Here is a 25126-nt window from a genome sequence, read left to right as displayed (position 1 = left end):
CCAGACTTTTGCTCTATTATTCTTTCTGTGCAACTGTAGTATATTCTGTTCCATTAGCTAGTTCCCTTGCACCATCATATACTACATTTCTCAAGAGTCCCTGATGTCCTTGATGCTGTTTAAGTCAGCAACTATAGGGGGTCTGCAGAGCAGCCACTCCTCCCTTTAATGGTTACACTATCCTGATAGTACTGTAAACAAAGTTGGCTTAAAGTTTTTCCTACTCTTTTCTGCTTAACCATTTATCCTAATGTGTACTATGGTTATCTGTTTTTTCCTTCAGGGGTTTTGGCTTTATTCTGTGGCATTCCAGATGTGAGTACATATGGAGGAGGTGAGTCCAGCATCTTCAATTGGCTATGATCATGCCAGATGCCCCCAAAATACCAGTGACATCTTTAGATATTTCCTATACCTACACTGCTTTGCACATGTCAAAGTGGTATCTCTGGACACTGGTCATTTGGCACTTTTGTTTTCCTGCTGTGAATATTCATATATTTTTATATGCATCTGCATTAAGTACTTGAGGGCTACAAGTTTGTATTGAAGTTGAGTACATTATACTATATGGTGTGATTCCCTGCACTTCAACAAGTATTCATTTCCTATCATATGACTACTCAAAAAGCCTCACTATTAGGAATTCTAAAAACTACTCAATTGTTCTGTTATTAACTTATTATTTAAATCGAAGTTTTTTAAAATTACTAAGGAAAAAAAAAATACATGGAATTCAGATGATAACTATCTTCAGGTCTGCAGTCCAAATAAGATATTTAATTTTTATTTTATATTTTTAGAATGACATCTAATTTTATTTTATTTTTTAATTTTATATATTTTTACATCATTTTTCACTTTTGTACAATGTATGCATTTTCATCTTGGTTACAGTCCCCGAAAAATTCCTACCTCCCCTTGTTTTGATCCTACTCCCGTCTTTCCCCTGTAGTGTGTCTCTGGTTTATAGCTGCCTGTTGATTTTGATTTTTACTTTATTATAATTAGTCTTTTTCCTGATCCCTTATTTGGGTTTTCTAAATTCCTGCTATGAGTGAGACCATCTGGTACTCATGCCATTTGCAGAAACATGGATGGAGCTGGAAGGGATCATGCTCAGTGAAATAAGCCAGAAAGAAAAAGAAAAAGATATTTAATTTTCAAAAGCAACAAATGGTTCTTACAGTCATGGTAAGGTATCTTTCCTTGCAAATATGGTTCTAGCACATCTGGCAGTTAAAAAGCAGTTATCTTTAGAACTCACAGTGTAAAAATTGGTTCAGGCAAGCATCATTGATGGAAGTATAAAATGAAAATGAAAAACTGCTGGAAAATAGGACCCCACATATTTTTAAATGGAATAAAATACATTTTTATAGTAAAGAGATCCAGAAGTCACTCATTATCTACCAATGCTATTTGGTAGCACTGTCTCCAAAAAAAGGTTCAACCTTAATGTAATGTTGAAGAAAAATTACAGAATGTAGGACATGTATGTACAGGACAACTTAAAGCAGAGAATTACCAAAAAATTAAAATCTTATTCTTAAGAGAATTAGGCAAAAAAAACTTTTGAGATACTGTGATACTTGTAATTTCATTTCAAGCAATTCAACTACAAGTAAATTAACAAAAACAACATGGTAACTATTTGAGGGGATGGGTATGCTAACTAGCTTGACTATGATAATTATTCTACAATATACAGGTATATCAAACCACCATGTTATATACCTCAAACATATATAAGTTTTACTTGTCTCGTTTTACCTCAATAAAGTTGGTCATAAAAGTATACATAAAGTGTGGCAAAACATTAAGGAATGTGTGCTCATTTAACTGTATATACTTTAGCTTTGCCATAGTTTTAGATTTCTCAAAATAAAAATTTTGAAAATATTTCCTTTTTTCCATTCACTTAAAAAATAAGTACATTTTACAGAATCCTACTGTATCTTTTATTCATAGCAAATACTTCACAAAATAAGTTAACCTGGTAACATATACTACGTAAACATAACTTTTCTGACTTAGAATAAAGGCTAAATTATGAAAATAAATGCAAAATAAGGAGAAAAGTTCTTCCCCATTATAAACATAAAACTCTACCTCTTAAAAATAATTACTGGTCAGATCACTCCTTTCCAATGTTTAATAGGACATATCTGTGAATAGTTTGCATTTACATCTCTTTCCATTTCAGGATTCTAAGAGTTAATGATCTTTGAAAGTGAGATTTTGGAGTCTTATTTTTCCACTGCATTCATGTTCCCTCCCATCTCCTGCTATATTTACAAGGTTATCTTCTCAGACTTCTAATTTCATCTTAATTGCCACGGCAAAGTTATCACTGCAAAACAGATTACCACAAAACTTAGTGCTTTAAAATAACAATAATCTTCTATTATCTCAGTTTCTGTGGGTCAGAAACTCAGAATCAATGGTGCAGAAGTCACAGAGAAAAAATTATAGCACTGCTGCTCAGTAAAGCAGGTGATGCATGTGAGTCACTGGCTCAGAGCAATTCTGAAATCCAGCAAGGCACAGGCAATTCTGAATTCAAGGCCCAGTTCTGTCTTATAGGGTTTTGGTAATTTCTGAGTCTTCCTTTCTTTACCATTTAGAGTAGCCCAGGTTTGAAGCTATGTAGTTTTCCTATCATGTTTCTTGACTGTAGAAGTTGAGAGATCCAAAGACTTATTTTCATTTATTCTATCTCTGTTCCATTCAGTACAAGCTGACAATGCCTCTGCCAATCCAATTTTCTTTGAGAAAGAGAAAAGAAAAAATTTTGTGGGCCTCCTGTAAATCACCATATAACTCTGACACAAAAGTCACACCTATGTATCTCTGCAAGACAAGCATTTCTATATCTTGAGCTTCAGCTGAGATTGCCCAGGAAAACTTTCTAATCATTCTTAGAACCTGTATTGTTTTACTAGAGTTATTTGAGGCAATACTTTGGATTTTTGGGGAATCTTAAAGGGTTTTAATGTAATATCTCAGCTTCAATCAGGTTTTCCTGAGTGTCTCAGATTTTGTCTTTCTCAGACTCTACTTAATTTAGCACTGGTCACATGAAAAGGCTTATACATTTTCAACCTCAACTGCCCTATGCTCCTTTTGTTTAAAGTACTTTTATCATACTTAACACTGGTTTCTCTCTCTCTCACACACACACACATTTTGCATAGGAATAGCAAGAAGAAACCATGGTATATTCAACATTCTTCTGAGAAACTTCCTTAGCCAGATCACCTAATTCATGTATACTTTTCTACTTTCCATTATTGCAGGTGACAGAGATGTCAAACTTTCTGGTGCTACAGGACAAAGATTCCCTTTCCCAAATTTCAAAAACATTTTTCTTATTTTTCTTTAAGCTTTAATCCACAAATTTCTCAAAGTCCATCAAAGCTCTACTAACAGTCTCTTCATGGTTCTTGAGGCTTTCACTAATGCCTCAAAATCTTTCCAGTTTGTATGTGCCACTGAGTTCCAAAGAAAGGCCTCCACTTTAGGCTACTGTTAAAACAACGCAAAACCATCCTGATACCAAAAATCTGTACTATCAATTGTTAAATAACAACCCCAAAAGTTAGCAATTAAATTAAAAAACAATTAAATTTTACTGCATAGATGACATGATAATATACACAGAGAACCCCAAAAACTCCAAAGAAAAACTAATTCAACTAATCGATCAGTTTAGTAAAGAGACAGGATACAAAATCAAGATGCAAAAATCAGCAGCTTTCCTATACACAAACAATAAATCTGAAGAAAAAGAAAAAAAAAATCCCTTTTATTATTGAACCAAAAAAAATCAAATACTTGGGAATAAATCTAACAAAAGAGGTAAAGGACCTACACAAAGAAAACTATAAAACACTGTTAAAAGAAATAGAAGAAGACACGAAGAAATGGAAAGACATCCCATGCTCATGGATTGGAAGAATTAACATTATTAAAATGGCCATCCTACCAAAAGAAGGAATGGAGGCATCATACTCCCAGACTCCAAACTATACTACAAAGTCATAATCATCAAAACTGATGGTATTGGAACAAGAACAGACACATGGACCAATGGAACTAAACAGAAAACCCAGAAATAAACCCACAGATTTATGGTCAACTAATCTTTGACAAAGGAGCAAAGAATATGCACTGGAGGAAAGAAAGTTTGTTCAATAAATGCTGCTGGGGAAACTGGGTCGCTACACGCAAAAGAATGAAGCTTGACTACTACCTCACACCATGCACAAAAACCAACTCAAAATGGATTAAAGAACTAGACATAAGACCTGAAACCATAAAATACATAGAAGGAAATATAGGCAAAACACTACATGGCATGTACCTCAAAGACATCTTCACCGACACATCACCCAAAGCAGTGATAGTGAAGGCAAAGATAAACAGCTGGGACTACATCAAATTAAAGAGCTTCTGCACAGCAAAAGAGACAATAGCCAAAACAAAGAGAAACCCCACCAACTGGGAGAAAATTTTTGCACCCAACACTAATGATAAAGGACTGATCACAAAAATCTACAAAGACCTGATGAGACTCAACAAAAACAAAGAAAATAATCCAGTCAAAAAATGGGCAGAAGAGCTAAAAAGAAACTTCTCCAAAGAGGAAATGCAAATGGCCAACAGACATGAAAAAATGCTCAACGTCACTTGTAATCAGAGAAATGCAAATTAAAACTACAATGAGATATCATCTTATACCAGTGAGAATGGCACATATTAAAAAAACTAGCAACAACATATGTTGGAGAGGTTGTGGAGAAAAAAGAACTCCCCTGCATTGCTGGTGGGAGTGCAAACTGGTCCAACCACTATGGAGAGCTGTGTGGAGATTTCTTGACCTACTAAAGACAGAGCTTCCATATGATCCAGCAATTCCACTCCTAGGTATTTACCCAAATGACACAGAAACAGTAATTCCAAAGGGCACCTGCACGCCTATGTTTATAGCAGCACTATTTACAATAGCTAAGCTTTTGGAAACAACCCAAATGCCCAAAAATAGATGACTGGATCAAGAAGAAGTGGTACATATACACCATGGAATATTACTCAGCAATCAAAAAAGATAAACGCATGCCGTTTGCAGCAACATGGATGGAGCTAAAAGGGATCATGCTCAGCGAAATAAGCCAGAAAGAAAAAGAAAAATACCAGATAGTCTCACTCATAGCAGAAATTTAGAAAACCTAAATAAGGGACCAGGAAAAAGACTAATTAATAGAAAGTAAAAATCAAAATCAACAAGCAACTATAAACCAGAGACACACTACAGAGGGTGGGGGGGAGGGGTGAGGAGAGAAAGGACTAGGGTCAAAATAAGGGGGGGTAACACAATTGTATGGGGAATATAACCAAAATGAAAATGCATACATTCTGCAAAAATGAAAAATGATGTAAGAATTATATAAAATAAAATATTTTAAAAAATGACTGCACAGTTTCAATAGGGCAGGAGTGGCTTAGGTGACTGGTTCTGGATTAGAGTACAGGCATTATGTTAACCATAGGAATGGTCATCAGAAAGATTTACTATGGTTCACTCACATAGCTGACAAGTTAATGATGGCTTTTGGCTTATAATTACATAGTCTTAATGGAAAAAGACATTCAGTGGCCACTCCACCTTTACATAGCTCTAGCTTTTTAAAGATATGTACCAGGTTGAAGTACCTTCTCAACTGGCTTATCAACAGCTAATCTTACAAGTTTGAATCACAAAATTTGACAATTTAATTTATTGCAATTTATTATGTAACCTGCTGAAAACATTTTTATAACATGTAAAAACTCAGTAACTATCAAAGCTGAGGACTGTCTCAGTCAAAATGAACTATCTGGTCATCTTTCACTAGATTCCTAAACCAAAGATTCAGGTCCTAATGTCTATAACATAATAAGACAGTCAGCAACCCACTATTTCTGACACTACCACAACTATGATTTATGTTGTGAATGGGAAACTCTTAACAGAACACATGAAATAAAAAAAAGAGATGGTGAAAATATTGGATACATTAAAAGAAAATCACCCCTTGGAATTAACCCAACAAAAGATATGAAAGATCTATACAAAGAAAATTATAAAACACCGTTAAAATAAATAAAGACACAAAGAAATAGAACAATATCCCCTGCTCATGGATCAGAAGAATTAACATTATCAAAAAGGCCATCCTATCAAAAGCAATTTACAGATTCAATGCAATTCCAATAAAAATATCAATGGCATTCTTCAAAGAAATAAATATTGCTGAAATTCATAGGGAATCACAAATGAACCTTGAATAGCCAAACCTCTCCTGACTAAAAAGAGGAAGAATGGAGGTATTACACTCCCAGACTTCAAACTATACTATAAGGCTATATAATTGAAACAGCATGGCACTGTAACAAAAACAGACACACACACCAATAGAACTGAAAGCCCAGAAATAAAACTAAACTTACATGGTCAAGTAATCTATGACAAAAGATCAAAGACTAAATGCTGGAAAAAGGAAAGTCTCTTCAATAAATATGGTTGGGAAAATTGGATAGCCCCATGCAAAGAATGAAATCAGACTACTGTCTCACACCATACACAAAAGTTAACTCACAATGGATAAAAACTTGAATCTAAGACCTGAAGCTGTAAAATATATAGAAGAGAACATAGACAAAACACACCATGACGTAAGCAGAAACATCTCTGAGTACACATCCAGAAACAAGGAACATGAAGGAGAAGATAAACATCTGGGACCACATCACACGAAAATGCTTCCGTATAGCAAAAGAGAGAGTAAACAAAATGAAGAGACACCCTAGTGAAAAGAAAATATGTGCACACCATACAACTGATAAATCAACTATCTACAGAGCACCTACATACTTCAACAAAAACAAAGCAAATAACCCAGTCAAAAAAAATGCTTCAGATAAACAACACTCCCCCAAAAAACTTAATTATAAAAGATACTCCCCAAAGGAAGAATTGCAAATGGCCAACAAGCATAAGAAAAAATGATCAATATCACTAATTATCAGGGATATGCAACTCAAAACCACAATGAGATACCACCTCACACATGTGAGAAAGGCCCATATTAAAGATAATGGAAACAAATGCTGATAAAGATATGGCAAAAAAGGAATCCTTATAAAATAATGGTGGGAATGTAAACAAGTCCAGTTCTTATGGAAATCTGTGTGCAGGTTCCTCAGAACACTAAAAATGCATCCACTATGTGATCCAGTGATTCCACTCCCAGGAATCTACCCAAAGAACAGAAATCTGCACTCCCATGTTTATTGCAGCACTATTTACAACAGGTAAGATATGGACACAGGGCCTCCACTGGGGGCGCAGCGGTTGAGTGCTGGGCTGCGGGGCTGCCCACAGCCTCTGCAGCGCTGGTTCGATCCCCAGCCACCGGCGAGGGTCCCACATGGCATGCAGACCTCTCCTGCTGCGCCCGATGCTCCCCTCAGCAGTGTACTTCATCAGTCTACCTGTTCTGTTCCCCGCTCTAGCTCTGGTGAATTCTCTCACCCTCCCGTGCTTCTGACTGTGCCCAGTGCTTATATAAATAAATAAATAAATCTTAAAAATATATATATATATGGACACAACCCAAATGTTCCAAAACAGCTGAATGGATCAAAATGTGATGTATATATATATACACACAGTGGAATAATACTCAGCGATCAAAAAACATACACTCATGCCATTTGCAGCAACATGGAGCTGGAATGGATTATACTAAGAGAACTAAGTCAGAAGGAAAAGGAAAAATATTGAATGGTTTCACTTATATGTGGCATATAGTGAAACCAAACAAAAGGTCAAGAAAAAGATTAATGTGCAAGCTGACTATAGATCTGAGGCATACAGGAAGCAGGAGAGAGAGTGGTCAAACCGGGGCACAAAGGAGCATGGTGACAGTTCACAGGTGATAGGGTGATAGGAGAACTACAGGGACTACAACTGAGGGGAGAAATCGAATAGTATACAAAAACGAACAACAATGTAAGAAAATAATTTTTCTAATAAATAAAATTAGAATAAGAAACTGGCAAAGTAAGAAGAAAGCAAACCAAAATCCACACTGTAGATATTAAGTTTGTTTCAAAACAACAGAAACCTGAATCAGTGAAACAGAAGACAAAGTAAAAATTCACTGAGAATGAAAGAAAAAGAGAAAACATAAAAAGAAATGATAAATGAAAGGAGTAGGATGAAAGAAAATATCATCTAATCGAAAGTATTAAGGCACTATCCTACTATCAAGGATTAAAGCTGACCACATATTCTGTGTCATCATTTCCATCAAGAGATGGACTCTGAATCTCCTCCCCTCAAATGTAGGCCAGTCTTGTGACTTCTTTGACCAATAAAATAAAACTGTGACAGTTCCAGAACTAGTTCTTAGGAGGGCTGACAGCTTGCATCCTCAGAAGCCAATCACATGCTTTAAAGTGGCCCAGGTTGTCCTGCTGGAAACTTGAGCACTCTGAGTCAACATTAAGTACCAAGGACCCAAATTTGGAAGAAAGGTATTCTCGGTTTTTCAGTTCAGTTCAGTTACCTTCTAAATGTACCCACATAAATGACCCCAAGTGAGATCACTCGAAGAACTACCAAGTCAAACCACTGAATCATTACAAATAATAAATCATTGTTGGGCCTCCCGTGGTGGCACAGCGGATGAGCCCTGGGCTGCGAAGCTGCCCGCAGTCTCTGCAGTGCCAGTTCGATCCCGGGCCACCTGTGAGGGTCCCACATGTCGTGCAGACCTCTCCTGCCGCACCTGCGGGTCCCACATGGCGCACAGACCTCTCCTGCCGCACCTGCTGCTCCCCTCAGCAGTGTATTTTGTCACTCTGCCTGTTCTGTTCCCCGCTCTGGCTCTGGTGAATTCTCTCACCCTCCCACGCTTCTGACTGTACCCATTGCTTCAATAAATAAATAAATAAATCTAAAAAAAATAAATAAATCATTGTTTTAAGCAACTAAGTCTTGGATGGTCTGTTATATAGTAGGAGATAAATGATGGAGCCATACTGATCTAAGACAACACAATACTGTCAAAATATATATGGATCTATCTGTTATCTCCATGTAAGAAATCTACATCCCAACTCTCTGCTAGAAAATATTATCTTAAGCTGTTAGGAAAAACTTTGTTTCGAATATCTGGTTGAAAGTAATAATTTTTCTATTTTTTAAATTATCTTCTATTATTTAATGACTTGAAAAAAATATTCTATACTGGGATTAAGTCAGACATGGAAGATTGGACAACAAATTTTAATATCTTCAAATTTTATGACATCTACTTTAAAATGTTTCAAGAAAATTCCACTTTTTATTCTCATTCTTCTAATGATTCATTCATTCACTCCAAAGTTTCTGAGGACTTCCTAAGCATTACTGACAAAGATAAATAAGGAACTGTAAAATAGAATTAAAGGCAGGAAAAATATTTTATCGGTCCCCTAACTTTTACAGAAATTCAATCCCTGCGTATTCTGTGCTCCCAAAGCAATTTGTAAAAATCTCTACTTTGTATTAATAATATTGTAATTATTAACACTTATGAAGCTATATACCTGGCATGATTTTAAGTCTTTCCCATGACTTAGCTCACTTAATCCTCGTAACAAACCTCATGAGGTATCTAAGAACTACCATTGTCCCCGTTTCATTTCATATCCTCTGCAGTCTCTGACACATCAGATATTTCTCTATAAAGAAATTAGTTTCTCCAAATACTAGAAATGAAAATGCTCATATACAAATATAATGTTTTACTTCTCAAAAGCATAAGGCAATTTTGGACTAAGAAAAAATGAATCAGGACTAAATACCTCTGGTTAACTCATAAGAAAAATTAACACCAAAGCCATTAATATTTTTATACATTCCTTCCAATCAATTTGTACACAAAACTATGCTTTTTTATTTTCAAATATTGTGGTCATACAGGATGTAAACTTATTACTATTATGAACTAATACTGAAATTGTTTCTTTCACCATTCCCATACACAAAAATTCTGAATATTTAAAAGCGCTTATAAATCATAGGGATATATAAAAATTATAAACAAGGTAAAGACATGGGCCTCATATTTATAAATTTAATAAGGACAGTTTATTTGAGAAAAAATGGTCGAAGTATTAACAACAAAATAAAACCTCAGTAACAAAGCAATGTTAAAAAAAGAAAAGGAATATAATTATAAAAACTAAAGAGTGTAACAATGATGGCAATGGTATGAGGAAGAGAAATCTTTACCTACCGGTGATACAGACATAAATCAGTAATAACTGGACAACAAACTAGCATAGGTAAATGATTTGCATGAAAAAAATATAATAAAAATTCCTTTTTAAGGGAAAACTGAAAAAAATTACTTCAGCCTTAGATTACAGTGACAGCCTTACCTTGACAAACTGTGAGAGCTGACAGTCCTGTTACATTCTTTCCTGTACTGGCTACATCTGCAGTATTATGTTCACTTCTGGGTACTACATTTTAAGATAAACAATGGCAACCTGAAATATATCCACATTAGGACTCTAAGGGTATGCATGGGAAAGCTGGAAACTATGTTATATAATAAAGAACAGAAAATATTTTGCTTAAAATGTTAGGGAAGACAAAGCAAGTGTGAAGTATTTGAAGGCCTATGACACAGTAAAAAGATCTTGTTTTGTTCAGGAGAGCAAAGCACTACAGAGCTTAGAGGTATTAAATTATCAAACAGTATATCTTATACATTGAAATTTTAGTTGTCCACAGTATCTAATGGAATGATCCACTGGAAAACAGTAAAAAAGAATCTTCTTATAGAACTGAAAAGTTAGATTTAATGAACTTGGAAGTACTTTGCAGTTCTCAGGATAAAGAAAAATTACTCTTAAAATATGGCTCATCTTCCAGAAGTATTACCACTACACTATTTTCAAATTATAGTGTCACACTTACCTAATTTAGATACCTACCTAATAAGCCAATAGTACAGATAAATGGAATGGTTAAAAAAAATACTAAACCCAAAAGAATACAAGAATATAGAAACAAGGAACAAAGAACACAAGGCAAATAGAAGCCCATCCATAAATATTTACATTAAATATGAATGATCTAAATAAGCATGCCCAATTAAAAGGCAAAGGTTGACAAGTATGCTGAATGTTAAAGGAAAGATATAAACACAAACATCAAACATAAAACTCTGGAGTGCTTATATTAATATAAGTCACAAGACATAGTATCACCAGAGATAAAGATCCTTACACTAAGCATAAAACATGTAATACCTTAAGAAGATAAACATAAATACAGATGCACCTAATAGAGGAGTTTCAAGATATATAAAGCAAAACAGGCAGAATAAAAACAGATGGATTCACAATTTAAAGATTTTAGTCCTATCTCAGTAACTGCTAGAACAAAAGAGGAAAAAAAAAAACAGTAAATATATAAGATATGACTCACTATCCACCAGCTTGACCAGACATTACAAAACAATACATCTACAACAGCAGAAAATCATAATAGACCATAAAAAAATTACAAAAATTTCTAATGACTCAAATTTTACAGTGAATATTCTGTGATTATAATCAAATATGAAAGAGAAATCAGTAACACTGATATCTATAAACCCCTGTATGTTCTGAAATTAAACAACGCTTCTAAATAATCCATGGTTCAGAGGAGAAATTACATGGGAAGTTAGAAAACATTTTGCACTAAATGACAACAAAAAAACCATTGTATCAATATTTAAAGGTTACAGTTAAACAGTAAAGATAAATCTATAACATTAAATGCTTATATTTTTTAAAAATATTTAAACTCAATTACATACTATTTAACCTTTAAGAAGACAAGAAAATTAAAATAAAAAACAAAAGCAGTAAAGTAGAAAACAAAGGATGAAGAAAACTAACACTGCAAAACGTTGCCTTTTTTAAAAGATTAATAACATGTATAAACTCCTAGTAAGACTGATCCAAAAAAGAGAAAGGCAGAACACATAATTTACCAGTATCAGAATTTAAATATCCTGAGGGCATTTATCAAAAAAGGGACTATTAAGAACCTTTGCCCAGTAAATCAATAACTTAGATGAAATGGGACAATTTCTTTTAAAAAAACACAACTTACCCAAATCAACACAAGATGAAATAGAAAATCTCAATAGCCCTATATGGTAAGAAAACTGATTATTAAAAATCTCACAAAGCTCCAACCCAGATGGCTTCACTAATGCATTTTATAAAAAACGTAACGAAGAAATAAAACCAAATTATACAAATTCCTTCAAAACTTGAGGGAATACTTCCCAACCTATTTATAAGTCCAGCATCGATTACACCAAAATCTGCAACTAAAATTACAGATCAACATTCCAGCAAATGTAAAAAAAAGAATAAACAAAATATTTGTAAATCAAAACTTGGCAATATATTAAAAGTAATATTTTCTAACCAAATGGGATTCATTCCAGCAATTAAAATAATATTCACTATTAACATTATTAACAGAATAATGGGGGAAATCAAAACATTTCAAAAAATGCAGGAAAATATTTTGAATAACCATTAACAACTATTCATGATAAAAACCAACAAACTAAGAATAGAAGTGAACTTTCTCAACCTGATAAAGGACAGCAAAAACAAAAAAAATCTACAAATGATATGAAACTAAGTGGTAAAATGATTTCCCAGTAAGATGAGAAATGAGGCAAAACTGTGCATTCTAACTACTTATACCAGAGGTCTTAATCAGTGAAATAAAACCAGAAAGGGGAAAAAGGCATAAAGATTGGAAAGGAAAAAGCAGAAATTTGGTTCTTTATAGATGACTTTTTACATGGAAAATTAAAAAGTAAACTAACATTAAGAAGTGTTATGTGGATCTCCCTGGTGGCCCAAGGGGTTAAGAGTCAGCACTATGAAGCAATCCACAGCTACTGCAGCAGCAGTTAGATGCCCCAGCCAGTGAGCTAACCCACATGGCACAGCAGACCTCTCCTGTCTTGCCTGCTGCTCCCCTCAGCAGTATATTTCAGTCAATGTGCCTGTTCGGTTCCCCACTCTGTCTCTGCTGAATCCTCTTACACTCAGCATCCGCTGGCCTATACCTCAGCTCTTGTATGCATGAATAAATCTTTTTTTTTTTAAAAGTGTCATGTTTAACAAGATACAAAGTCAACATGGAAAACTCAACTGCTAATTGGAAAGAGGCATGTTTGTTTATGTGTGTTTCCATATAAGTAGAGCAGGAACTTTATAATTTTCTAACTCTATAAAGCATATGAAAGCTTACCACTTGATGGTTCTCTCCATATGGATTTCTTAGTTAAAATTTTTTAAACAAATACTTTGAAACTCTAAGACAGACAAACCTTATAAACATTAAATCTCAAAGTTTCAATGCAATTGGAATATCGATTTAATTTTACCATGTGTATTCTCCATTTATAACATCAATAATCAAAATAAGCTTTTCTAATCTATCAGGTGTTTACACAGTCACTACTACAGTACTTTTACTCAATGTGGAAAATGCTTCCTTTTGAGTACTAAACAGAAAATCATACCATCATTTTCTTTCTCCTTAATCACTTTGTAATTTATTTTGAAAATAATGGTAAATAAATCATGAATACAAATTTTACAAGTACAAAAAAGAGGGGCCTCCCTGGTGGCACAGCAGGTTGAGTGCAGTGTTGTAAAGCTGTCTGCAGTCTCTGCATCATGGGTTCGATTCCCGGCTGGCCAGGGAGATTTCCACGTGGTGCAGCAAACCTCTCCTGTCTTGCCCACTGCTCCTCTCAGCAGTGCTTTTGGTCCCTTTGGCTGTTATGCCCCCCGTTCTGTCTCTGGTGAATCCTTTCACCCTCCCATGCCTCTGGCCTGTACCCCAGCTCTTGTATAAATAAAAAAAATCTTAAAAAAAAAAGTACAAAAGAGAAAAGGCTCTTGGACTGATATTCCAAGGTGAGCACCCAAAGAACAGTGCATTTTGGATTATATTAACAAATTATAGTGGGATTATAGTCAATTTATGGTCAAATTATAGTCAATAGTGGAGTTATGCTATTTTGTGAGATAACGCAAAGACATAAAATTATAGCTTTTTGGAATTACCCAATAGTACCATTCTAGATAATTTAAACAATTTTATAGATATATGACAAACATCATTCAAAAGACATATTGTGGATATCCCTAAGTTAAAAATTTTAAGTATAAAACAAAAAGATTTTGAAAAGCACAAACTAGTTACCTTCACAGAACATAGCACAAAAGTCTAAGATGTTAACATAACAAGAAGAATGAGAAATTAATACATGCATGCATTTTGACTAATCAAACGTTTTTGAAAGATGCTTTATTTATGCATGCAAGAACTGGGGTACAGTTCACAGGTACAGGGTGAGAGGATTCACCAGAGACAGAGCAGGGAACAGAACAGGCAGACCCACTGAAATACACTGCTGAGGGGAGCAGTGGGCGAGTCAGGAGAGGCCTGCTGTGCCATGTGGGTCACCTCGGTGGCTGGGGATCGAACACGTGCTGCAGTGGCTGTGGATTGCTATATAGTGCTGTGACTTAACCCCATGTGCCACCAGTGGGCCCCTCTCAAACACTTTTAATGATAAAACCACCTTAGACTTATATCAATTTCAAAGCAGTAAGATTATGCACTGATGAGTAATACATTACAGATTTTAATCTGTTATCAGGAAACTGGTTTTTCACATTTATAGAAGACAATTTAGATTTTTAAGAAAGAGTTTTAAGCAAACGGAATTTTAGAAATTACAATATGCCCTTGATTAATATTACTATCTACTTAATCTATTTAATTCCACAATTTACATCTCTCAAGTTAAATTTCCCCTTTAATTAATGCAGTAAGTTTATTCAGAACAATTATTACCACTAGTCATAATGGAACAAACTAAGAAAGCAAACCATTTGACATCTAGTGTAGAGAATGTTGAGTCACTTAAAGCACACCTACGGGTTGGTCTTTGAAGGAGAAAATTTAACAAACATCTAACACATATGATGAGGCATCCTATGTTTATGTACAGCCAACTTGTGAGATACTCTCCAGGATCAAAGAAGAAGAAAATGTAGACAACAGTTTGCTCCATGATGTTTCTTTTATTGTCATTTCTAACACCAGCAATACTATATCAATGTTACCTAAATTAATATCATTCAATATTGAACATAGTATAAGAACGAAGTTAGGAAAGCATTTATCTTACACTGTATCAACAATTATCTTTAAGTCTTTCTTCTCCAGGAAGAAAGAGTAATTTAATCACATTAAAAGTACAAACAAGAAAACATTATAATTGGCTAGATGCAAACAAGAACTGATTTATAAATATAGCTTAAAGGACTGATATTCCAAGTAAGAACTTAACAGTCTTATAACTTTTTCATATCAATACCCCTTAGTAATAATTTAATCATAGCTTATATTAATAGTTTCATAGTCTACACACATTTTCTCACAATGCTAACAAGCATATGTAAGTAGAGAAGGCAATAATAACATTATTTATTTTCAGAAGAGTATAGCGAAGTCAGGTGATGACAATCTGCCCAGGGTAAACAGGCAGCAAATATTAATACTCTTTTAGAAGAAAGTCTTTGAAGCAAAATACAGCCAAACAAACAATGGACTTTATAATAAAATTTGACTGAAACACAAAATTAGAATTAAAATATCAAAAATCTCTAAAGAAGTAAACTAAGAATGATGGAGAAAAAAAGTCCAATTTGGTTGCTCTAGTATCTCAACTATTTTTTTTTTTTTTTTTTTGGTGGGACCGAACCAGCACTGCAGAGGCTGCGGGCAGCCTCGCAGCCCAGCACTAAACCACTGCGTCACCAGGGGAGGCCCTCAACTATGTTTCTAATGCTTAAAGATTTTTATTTATTTATTTGTTTGTTTGTTTGTTTGTTTGTTTGTTTATACAAGGACCAGGGTACAGGCCAGATGCACAGGAGGGTGAGAGTATTCACCAGAGACAGAGCAGGGAACAGAACAGACAGACTGACGAAATACACTGCTAAGGGGAGCAGCACGCGAGACAGGAGAAGTCTGCTGCACCATGTGGGACCCTAGCTGGCGGGGATCGAACCCGTGCTGCAGAGGCTGCGGACAGCTTCACAGTGTGGGGCTCAACCACCTGCACCACCAGGGGAGGCCCTGTTTCTAATGCTTTTAAGAAAATAGTTAAATATAATACTACCACAAATCCTCATTCAGTAAACTTAACTTGTCATAAATACAGCAAAAAATCACAAATTTTAGAAAGAGAGGACACTATCAGTAACCTCAATTTTTCATTCACTAATATAGATGGACAAATAGAAAATACCTGACACGTGAAGAAAACAAAGTCACCAAAGTAAACAAATTGAAAGAATTCTTCAAAGAGGAAAGAAAATGTGAAAATAAGAACTAATAAGTGTCCCACGGTTAAAGATAGTATACCTGTTAAATAGGAGCAGGTGGCCATAAACTAGAAAGAGCTACCAGAAATATGAATAGCTGAAGTAAAAAACAATGTACTAAAAGAAATCACAGAACTCTTCCACAAAAAAGAGGAAAAATGAAAGTGTGGAAAACGAAAGAAAACTTTTAAAAGAGCATCGACATATAAATTTTAGGTAAAATAACCATTAAAAAAATACACAGAAGGTAAGAAATAATGAAAGAAATACATAAGATTTCGCAGAACTGCAAAAAGAGAGAGGCTGTATATTCAAAGTTTCCATCAATGCTTTATCAGCCGAGTGAAAAAGGACTAACTCATCCTCCTTAAGTTTCATAATGCCAAAATGGGCCTCCCTGGTGGCGCAGGCGGTTGAGCACAGTGCTGTGAGGCTGTCCGCAGCCTCTGCAGTGCCGGTTCAATCCCCGCCAGCCTCAGAGCAACCCACATGGCAAGCAGACCTCTCCTGTCCCACCCGCTGCTCCCCTGAGCAGTGTATTTTGTCAGTCTGCTTGTTCTGTTCCCCGCTCTGTCTCTGGTGAATCCTCTCACCCTCTCGCACATCTGACCTGTACCCCAGCACTTGTATAAATAAAAAATAAATCTTTAAAAAAAAAATTCATAACACCAAGTATAAAGAGGCATCACAACAGAAAGTTTCCTGCAAACAATAACAGGTTACCTATAAAGAAATAATTCATAATAAAACCAAATCTCTTATCATAGAACTGGCTACTAAGTGGAATAAAATATAACCTTCCAAATTCTGTATGAAAATTATTTTAAGTCTGTATTCTATACCTATCCAATTTATATATCAAGTGTTAAAGTGAAAAAGAAATTTCCAAACATATGACAAGTACCCACACACATTTTTCCTGAAAAAAAAAAATCATTTCAAGAGGTACTCTACAAAACTGTAAAATAAATCCAAAGAAAAAAGACATGAAATTTAATTATCAAACTTGTCTGAAAATGCAATTAAATAACATGACATTAGCTGAATAATACCCCCAAAAATATCAGTTCATATTAGATCTTCAACATATAGTATGATTTAAAAGCTGAATAAACAAGTAATATAAAGAAGGCATTCACTTTTCTACCAATAGGGAGGAAACATGACAATTAGAAAATCCAGAAAAAAGCTACAACCTAAACAGACTAAATTATGGTATGATGTTGAGTACCAAGAGTGTATAAGAAATCCATTTATTCTCCATGGTTTTATACTCATCCTAACACTTTTATCACAATGAATATTACTTATATAATCATATTTTTTACTGCTTTTCAGAATCAACAAAGTGTACATTATAAACCTTGACAACATAAAATAAAATGCTCAAGTTGACATAAATTGGGTATGGAATGTGATGAATGCAAAGAAAATATTGTGAGGGGTACAAAATTTTCTGAACTTATAAAGTGGTAAGTTTAGAAACATATCTAAATACTCTCTAGAGTAAATGGTGTAAGAGCTAGAAGTTTAACCATAAAGGCAACCAAAAAATAAAAAAGGAAGAACAGAGGTACTAAAAAGTCAAATTCTTCATTACTCACTATGTGGACATATTAGATTACTTAAGATTAGTTTAAAATATGGTTTAAAGATTATATAGGGCCTCCCGCTGGCACAGCAGGTTGAGTGCAGTGCCCTCAAGCTGTCTGCAGCCTCTGCGGCGTGGGTTCAATCCGGCAGGCCAGGGAGATACCCACATGGTGCGCAGACCTCTCCTATCTCGCAGGTTCCCCCCAGCAGCGTTTTTGGTGGGTCTGCCTGTTCTGTCCCCCACTCTATCTCTGGTGAATTCTCTCACTCTCTCGCGCCGCTAGCCTGTATCCCAGCTCTTGTATAAATAAATCTTTAAAAAAATAAATATTATATATAAATTACATATATAATCGGAATATATAAAATTAGGATAATAGTAATAAAAACTAAAAAGATCTAAAGGGGTCACTTCTGAGGAAAGAAACTAGTTGGAAGATAGAATGATTTTTTACTTTTCCTCTTATAACTTTGTATACTATTCACATTGCTGGTTTATTCTTGCTTATATGACTATAACTTCCAGAAATAAATATGTAGACACACATTATTATTACTCTTCTCTAGCCAATGCAGGAAAAAAACTGAAGAATTATTTTCACTTCTTTTTAATCTCATACAATATATACCAACCTTCTACAATGGATATTTCACTCAAGACCCAATTATACTCAAAAATCACCCTATAACCTTCAAAAATCCGGTGAAATGAATAGCTCACATTTTTTACAATTATCAAAACACAATCATGTCCATTATCTCATCTAATCCTCATAACAATCTTAGAGAACAGATTTTAGAGATTATTCAAGTAAAACTCTAAAAGGTTTAAGTGATTTGCAGTCAAAAATAAAATAGAGAAATTATGTAAACAGATTAAGTTTAAAAAAATACTCATACAACACTGAAATCTGAAAATGCTTCCCAACTATGCAGTACTAGAAATAACATGAAGGAAATAAATCTTAATATAAACAGTTGCCCACCCTGGAAAATAGCTAGGCAGTTTTAGTTAAACATACACTTACCATAGTACTCAGAAATCTCATTCCTAGATTATTGCCCAAGAAGAATGAAAACACAACATACAATGACGTGCACTCAAATGTTAAAGCAGCTTTATTCTTAATAGCTCAAAACTAGAAACAACCCACATGTACATCAACTGGTAAAGAAATTAAAAAACTGTGGTATTTAAGATAGGAAATGTTATTCAATAATAAAAAGAAAAAAATAATATATACAACACATGTATTGCACAATATAAAAAATACTGGGTTGTCAGAAAAGCCCTAACATTTTTTTTCTATGCGTCATGACTTTTCCGACAACCCAATAACTAGAAAGGACTATCTACTTCCTACATATCTATTTATATCAAATTCTACAAAGGCAAAATTACAGTAATCATGGTTGCCAAGGTTGAGGAAAGAGGACTGACTACATAGGGGAATTTTTGGAGATAACAGAAATGTCCTATATAATGATTCCAGGGTTTGTTACACTGCTGTATAAATTTGGTAAAATTCATCAAATTCACTTAAAATTTTGATTATTATTACATATATTACAACTGAGGCCTATTTAAAATTCAATTATACATAATCACATTTAGCTACTGACAACTTTTTAGCATAGGTAATACAAACCTTCAAGAAAAAAGTTAAAACTACTATTTAAAAGCTAATTTTTAACTATACAGTAAGTATATAGGAACTTAAAACTATTGAGAATGGAACAGTCTTTAATCTACTCAATTTGGTCCTGTGCATAAATAATAGTTCCCCGGCAACTAGTCAAAACTCTAGATTGCTAGTAAACACATTGGCCATATTCACAGGTAATCTTCTGGAAAACAAACTAAGTTTTACACTAAAGAATTCTCCCTTTAATACTAAAAAAGGTAATTATGCATTTGAGTTTTTTATATAATGCAGGAGTGAATAAGAAATACTAAAAGTATACCATGAAAAATAAAAATACAAAATTAAAACACGCGCGCACACACACACACATACACACACATACACAAACCCTTTCTTCATGTAGTCTTTAACTTCAAAAACTTTACTTACCTAATTTATGAGATTGTTGACTATATCAGTTAGTGAGTGAACTCTTCCCTTTTCTACTTTAAAAGTCCTTGCCTTGCTACCACACAAACTGGTTTAATATAATTGAACACTTCCATTTATATATTTACATGTCTTTAAATGTATACTAGTTAATACTTTTTTCTAGATGTTAAATCATTCTAAAGGCATCTCTGGATAGCAGAATCTGTGGACAACACAGGAAAAATACCTCACGAATTTCTGTAACAAGCATTCATTCACATTTTATACCAGAAAGCCAAACCTTCATAAGCTGATTATAACATGATCAAAATCAAGAATTACAAAGAACCTCTAAATAGCATGCAAATTCCTAATAACTGTGTTAAATATTATTTATTTTTTTACTGGACATAGTATGTCAGAGTTTACGTTGTTAACAGCACCAGAAAAAAATGCTTCCAGGACACCACTGTTCAGCACACTTACCAACCATATTGTTTTTGGTTTTGTTGAACACTTACCCCTCTTCTGAACCCAACCTTCTTTCACAATGGTAACATCGCTCATGTTGGCTCCCCTCTGAGCCCCCAACTTGGAGAAATGGTACTTTTTGTTATCAGCTTTGGGGTTTGGATTCTCTGCTGCTGCCCTTCCCACTCTCTAGTGATGACTCAGCCTGGAAGGAAGTATTGAAGAAAGAATTTCTTTTTTTCCATTCTTGCAACTCACATAGCAATAACAAACAACTAATTCTTTGTAAATGTCTTTAACTGGCCTAACTTCACAAAAAATGTCTAGTCCTTCAAACTAGGGAACTTATTTATTAAATAGTTCCATAATGAATGCACTTCCTTGGTCTTATGACAGATTTCAAATGCTAGTGTAACTTTTAATCTAAGAGGTTGCAATGAAAAATGTCCTAAGAAAACCACTGCCAAACCTACACAAATAATAAAGAAAAATGTATTTGGTGGTATGTGTTTGAAATGTAGGACGACAAGAATTAAAGTGGACTAAATCTTCGTACATGTTTACTTTCAAAATTCTTACAAATTCATTATGTTATGACATGCAATTGTGAATCTTTTTAACTGCTATTTTATGTAAAATACAATATGCTAAAACAAAAACAAAAACACTAGGTCTGCTTTATTATGGCTTGTTCCAAGAAATATTTTAAGTACATTATAAGAAATAAAATATTACAAATAATATATAATCAATTATTTTCAGAGTAGACAAAATGAAACAAGGGTGAAAAAATGGCCTATTGAAGATGTTTCAAGAACTACTGTTAAAAAAAAAAGGAACGACTGTATATAAGTGCTCACATCTACTATTCTCAGATAATCTTCACAGCAACTCTTTAAGGGTACTATAAACCCCATTTTAAAGATGGGTAAAACTTAAGCTCACAAAGGAAAAAAACAACCTGCCCAATTTCAAACAACTAATAAATGATGGAGCAAAGATCTGAACCCAGCCTGTCTAACTTTAGAGCCTGCATTCTTAACTCCAAAACTATTTTATTGCCTTAACTAAAGATAAAAAGAAGCCAGAGTAAAAGTCCATGTTTGTGAAAGATAGATCACAAATCTTGTAAAATGTTTTCAGGAAGCAATGCAAGTAAGGAAACTATCTGTTTCAATATTTACAGTATCTATAAATATTTATAAAAAGGAAAAAAAGTTGTTCAAAAGTTTTTCTGGGACAAAAATCAGAAATTCATCCCATGGATCTTTAAAAGATATCTCACACAGTGTAATAAACAAAGCCCTCAAAAATATCCTCACATATAAACAGGAATGACTTTTACAGGGCTGTTTCTTATTGTCCCTCTCAACTTAAGAAGGAAAATGCCAAGATTAAAAAAAAAAAAAAAAAAAAAAAAAAACCTGAGTTAAAGCATATACACAGAATGGGACCAAAAATATGGTGCAGTTACATTAGTGTATGTGGCTCAGAAACACAGACATAAATTTTAGGTAACCATAAATTTTGCTAAATAATGCATATAAATATAGCTGGAGACTCCCTAGCTAATACTGAACTTAATTACAGCTACAAAAAAGTACACAGTCTAATCACTTAGCAATCAGGAATTAAGACTAACATCCTCTGAAGAAAGCAGACAAAGTTTGTGTGGCTGAATAGAAGATCACATCCCACCACACCCCTCATGTACATTAGGTTGAGGAAGTACCATCAAGTAGGGACAAGACTGTCCTCAAAATCATGGAGGCTGGACATTACATAGTTAAAAAGGGATTTAAAATCCAGGGTATTTCCCCAAAATACACTGGACAGAATAAGAGAAATTTCAGAAAAGGATGAAAAAAGATTAAAAAAAAAAAAAGTCTTTGGTCAATTCCACAAAACATGTTTTTCTCCTGAAATGTTACTATTAACATACTAAAAGTACAATATATATGTAACCTATTTATCTCATCAAATCCTAAACTTATTTAACTCCACAAGGATCTTTATTTTCCTCTCCTCTCTCTGATGTATACAAAGGAAAACACATCTTGGGGAACAGCCATGGAAAATGGCTATATAATTCAAGAAAAGTTCCATTTTACCAACAAAAACAGGCAAAAGAAACTTCAATAAAAATGCAAACATTTCAATTTGATTCATGTAACTTTCTGAAGAACTGAACATTGTCAGCTGCTATATAATGTAGCTGAAAGAGTTAACTACATAATTATAAGGAAGCTAAATATTGGGTAGTTTAGTGCAAAATATCTTTAGTTGAGCTGCACCATAGGTCTTCTTTTTGGTAGTACCTGAAGCAAGCAGCCTCACACCACTTAAACCCATTCTCAGCTTCTGACTAAAAAACTATATAATCTGGGTAAAACAAAAATCTTAATATTAATGACATTGACTGTAGAAGAGATCAAAGAGCAACACTTAGTAATAACGAAAAAATAACACATTACCAATAACTTTATATCTACTGTACTATGAATAATTACATTAGAATACCCCTATATAAAGAACACTTGAAAAACAAAAGTATTTTCGAAGTTGACTTTATTTTTTAAGTGAATATTCCTCTGTTAGAATCTTAAAGCCGGAAAGCTTGGTCATTTAATGGCTGAAGAAACAGATCAAAAGATGTGACTTGTCCAAGGTCACAGAGATACTTTCACAAGTAGCTCTTTTACAAGAACTAAGGACAGAGAAGCAGACACATGCTCTTTCCACTATCACTGCTTCTTCGTTACAAAACAAGAAACCAAAACATTCAATTCAACCCAAGGAGAATGGATTTTGTTTTATAATGAAACTGTTATTCCAAAAACTAGTATCATCGAGAAGATATAAATAAATGCTCTCTCTTGTGCATGAAACAATGCTATTGATGCTTAAACAATAAACCAACCACTTTGGTTTAATTTTCCTACAGTGGCAAAACTCTTGTACCAAGTCATCTACACTTTCCCACTGGAGTCTTCCAAAAAACAAAATGATGAAGTGGACTTCAGGTTTGTAGTATGTACTCTAAGGTAGGGTGAACTTCTCCCCCTCCTACATTCCTAACTTCTCTAAAACTGTGTAGTATCCAACGACGATAAAAGACAAAATCTGGAGTAATTTCCTTTTAAACCTGTTACTTTAAAATATTCATTGCTAGATAATCAAGTTCTTCCCATTCTTATAAAAAATTTCACACAAGATTTTTGGTAGATTTAACTGAGATCTTATGCAAAGTAATTATAACAAAGGTACTTTCATTCAGAACTATTTGAAAAACTGATAATTGTATTTGAATGTCATTTTACAATTTATAAAATACTTTCACATCTTTTATCTAACTCATTATCATTATTACTTAATAAAGCAACTTGAGTGTGTCTGGCACATAAGAAATGCTCAATAAATATAGAAAACATGAGTGAGTGAAGGAAGGAACAAAGATGCAGCTTTAGATAATAAAGAACAGACTAAGCAAAATAAAATTAACTCAAAAGAGAATGATATTAAGGAATCTTTTATAAAGATAAAGTGGGGGGGAGGGGCAGAACCCTGAACTGAAAGATTATGTAAAAACCTTAATAGTTAAAATTATAATTAAAAGTTATTCCCGATTCATTAAAGTATCTTTACTATAGAGCTCTATTAATTATAAGAACACACATTTTTTTCCCTGGACATCTTTTGACATTTTGCTGAGATGGTCAAATCAAGCACCACCACCAGCCAAAATTATCCACTATGACAGGAAAAAGAGGAAAAACAAGCTATTTTCTTAATGACATGTGTAAGAATGTTTAAAAGATATTTATTTACTCAGAGCAACCAGCCATTCAATTTTAAGTAGTAATATGCTTCTTAAACATTGTTTAAAAATATCATTTACTCAAAAATCACATTATAGTCATCTATTTGTCAGTGAGTCAATGAATATGTATTGGTTATCTACTCTATGACAAGGACTATGTTGAGCACACAGAGAGGCAAATATTTAAAATCTTTTCCAAGTTTATAATTTGTTATCAAAGTGAATATATATATTTATATCATCTCACCTGACTCTTAAAAAAAATCTGTGCTATAGACACTGCATCCACAATTTTGAACCTAGGAAAACTGTCACCAACTAATATTGATGACGTTGCTTCCTCACAGGTACAATAACATGTTAATGACGAATAGCAAGAGTGACTACCTGCAATTCTATCAGTGTGACAGGTGTTCTACCAAATAACACAACCTGAACTATCAAGAATATGTGTAACATTTGTGAATAGTTCTTAACATTTTTTTCTGTATCAAATTATTTTTCAGATGTCTAGTAAAACACAATGTTTTTAAATAAATTAAAAAACAAACACACCTATGGCAGCACAAATCAAATTAAGTGTGTTAACAAAGTTAAAAGTTACCCCCATTCTCTTTTTCACAAATAAGGAAATTCATAGGTTAATAACTTC

The 25126-nt window shown here is 33.8% G+C and overlaps 1 protein-coding gene across 1 annotated transcript in view; it reads right to left on the bottom strand.

The window, feature by feature from the left end:
* AKT3 (AKT serine/threonine kinase 3) overlaps positions 1-20750 on the bottom strand; it is a gene marked incomplete at both ends in the record, with an annotated part of 318070 nt that extends 297320 nt beyond the window's left edge. Inside the window, one exon of the mRNA XM_084254496.1 lies at positions 20705-20750. Within this exon, the coding sequence (XP_084110622.1) occupies positions 20705-20750 (46 nt within the window). The remainder of the gene's footprint in view (positions 1-20704) is intronic.
* Positions 20751-25126: the final 4376 nt, after the last annotated feature.

This window comes from Talpa europaea (assembly GCF_964194135.1).
Source record: "Talpa europaea genome assembly, chromosome: 14".
Lineage (NCBI taxonomy): Eukaryota > Metazoa > Chordata > Mammalia > Eulipotyphla > Talpidae > Talpa > Talpa europaea.
This window is presented reverse-complemented; position numbering and strand designations above follow the sequence as displayed.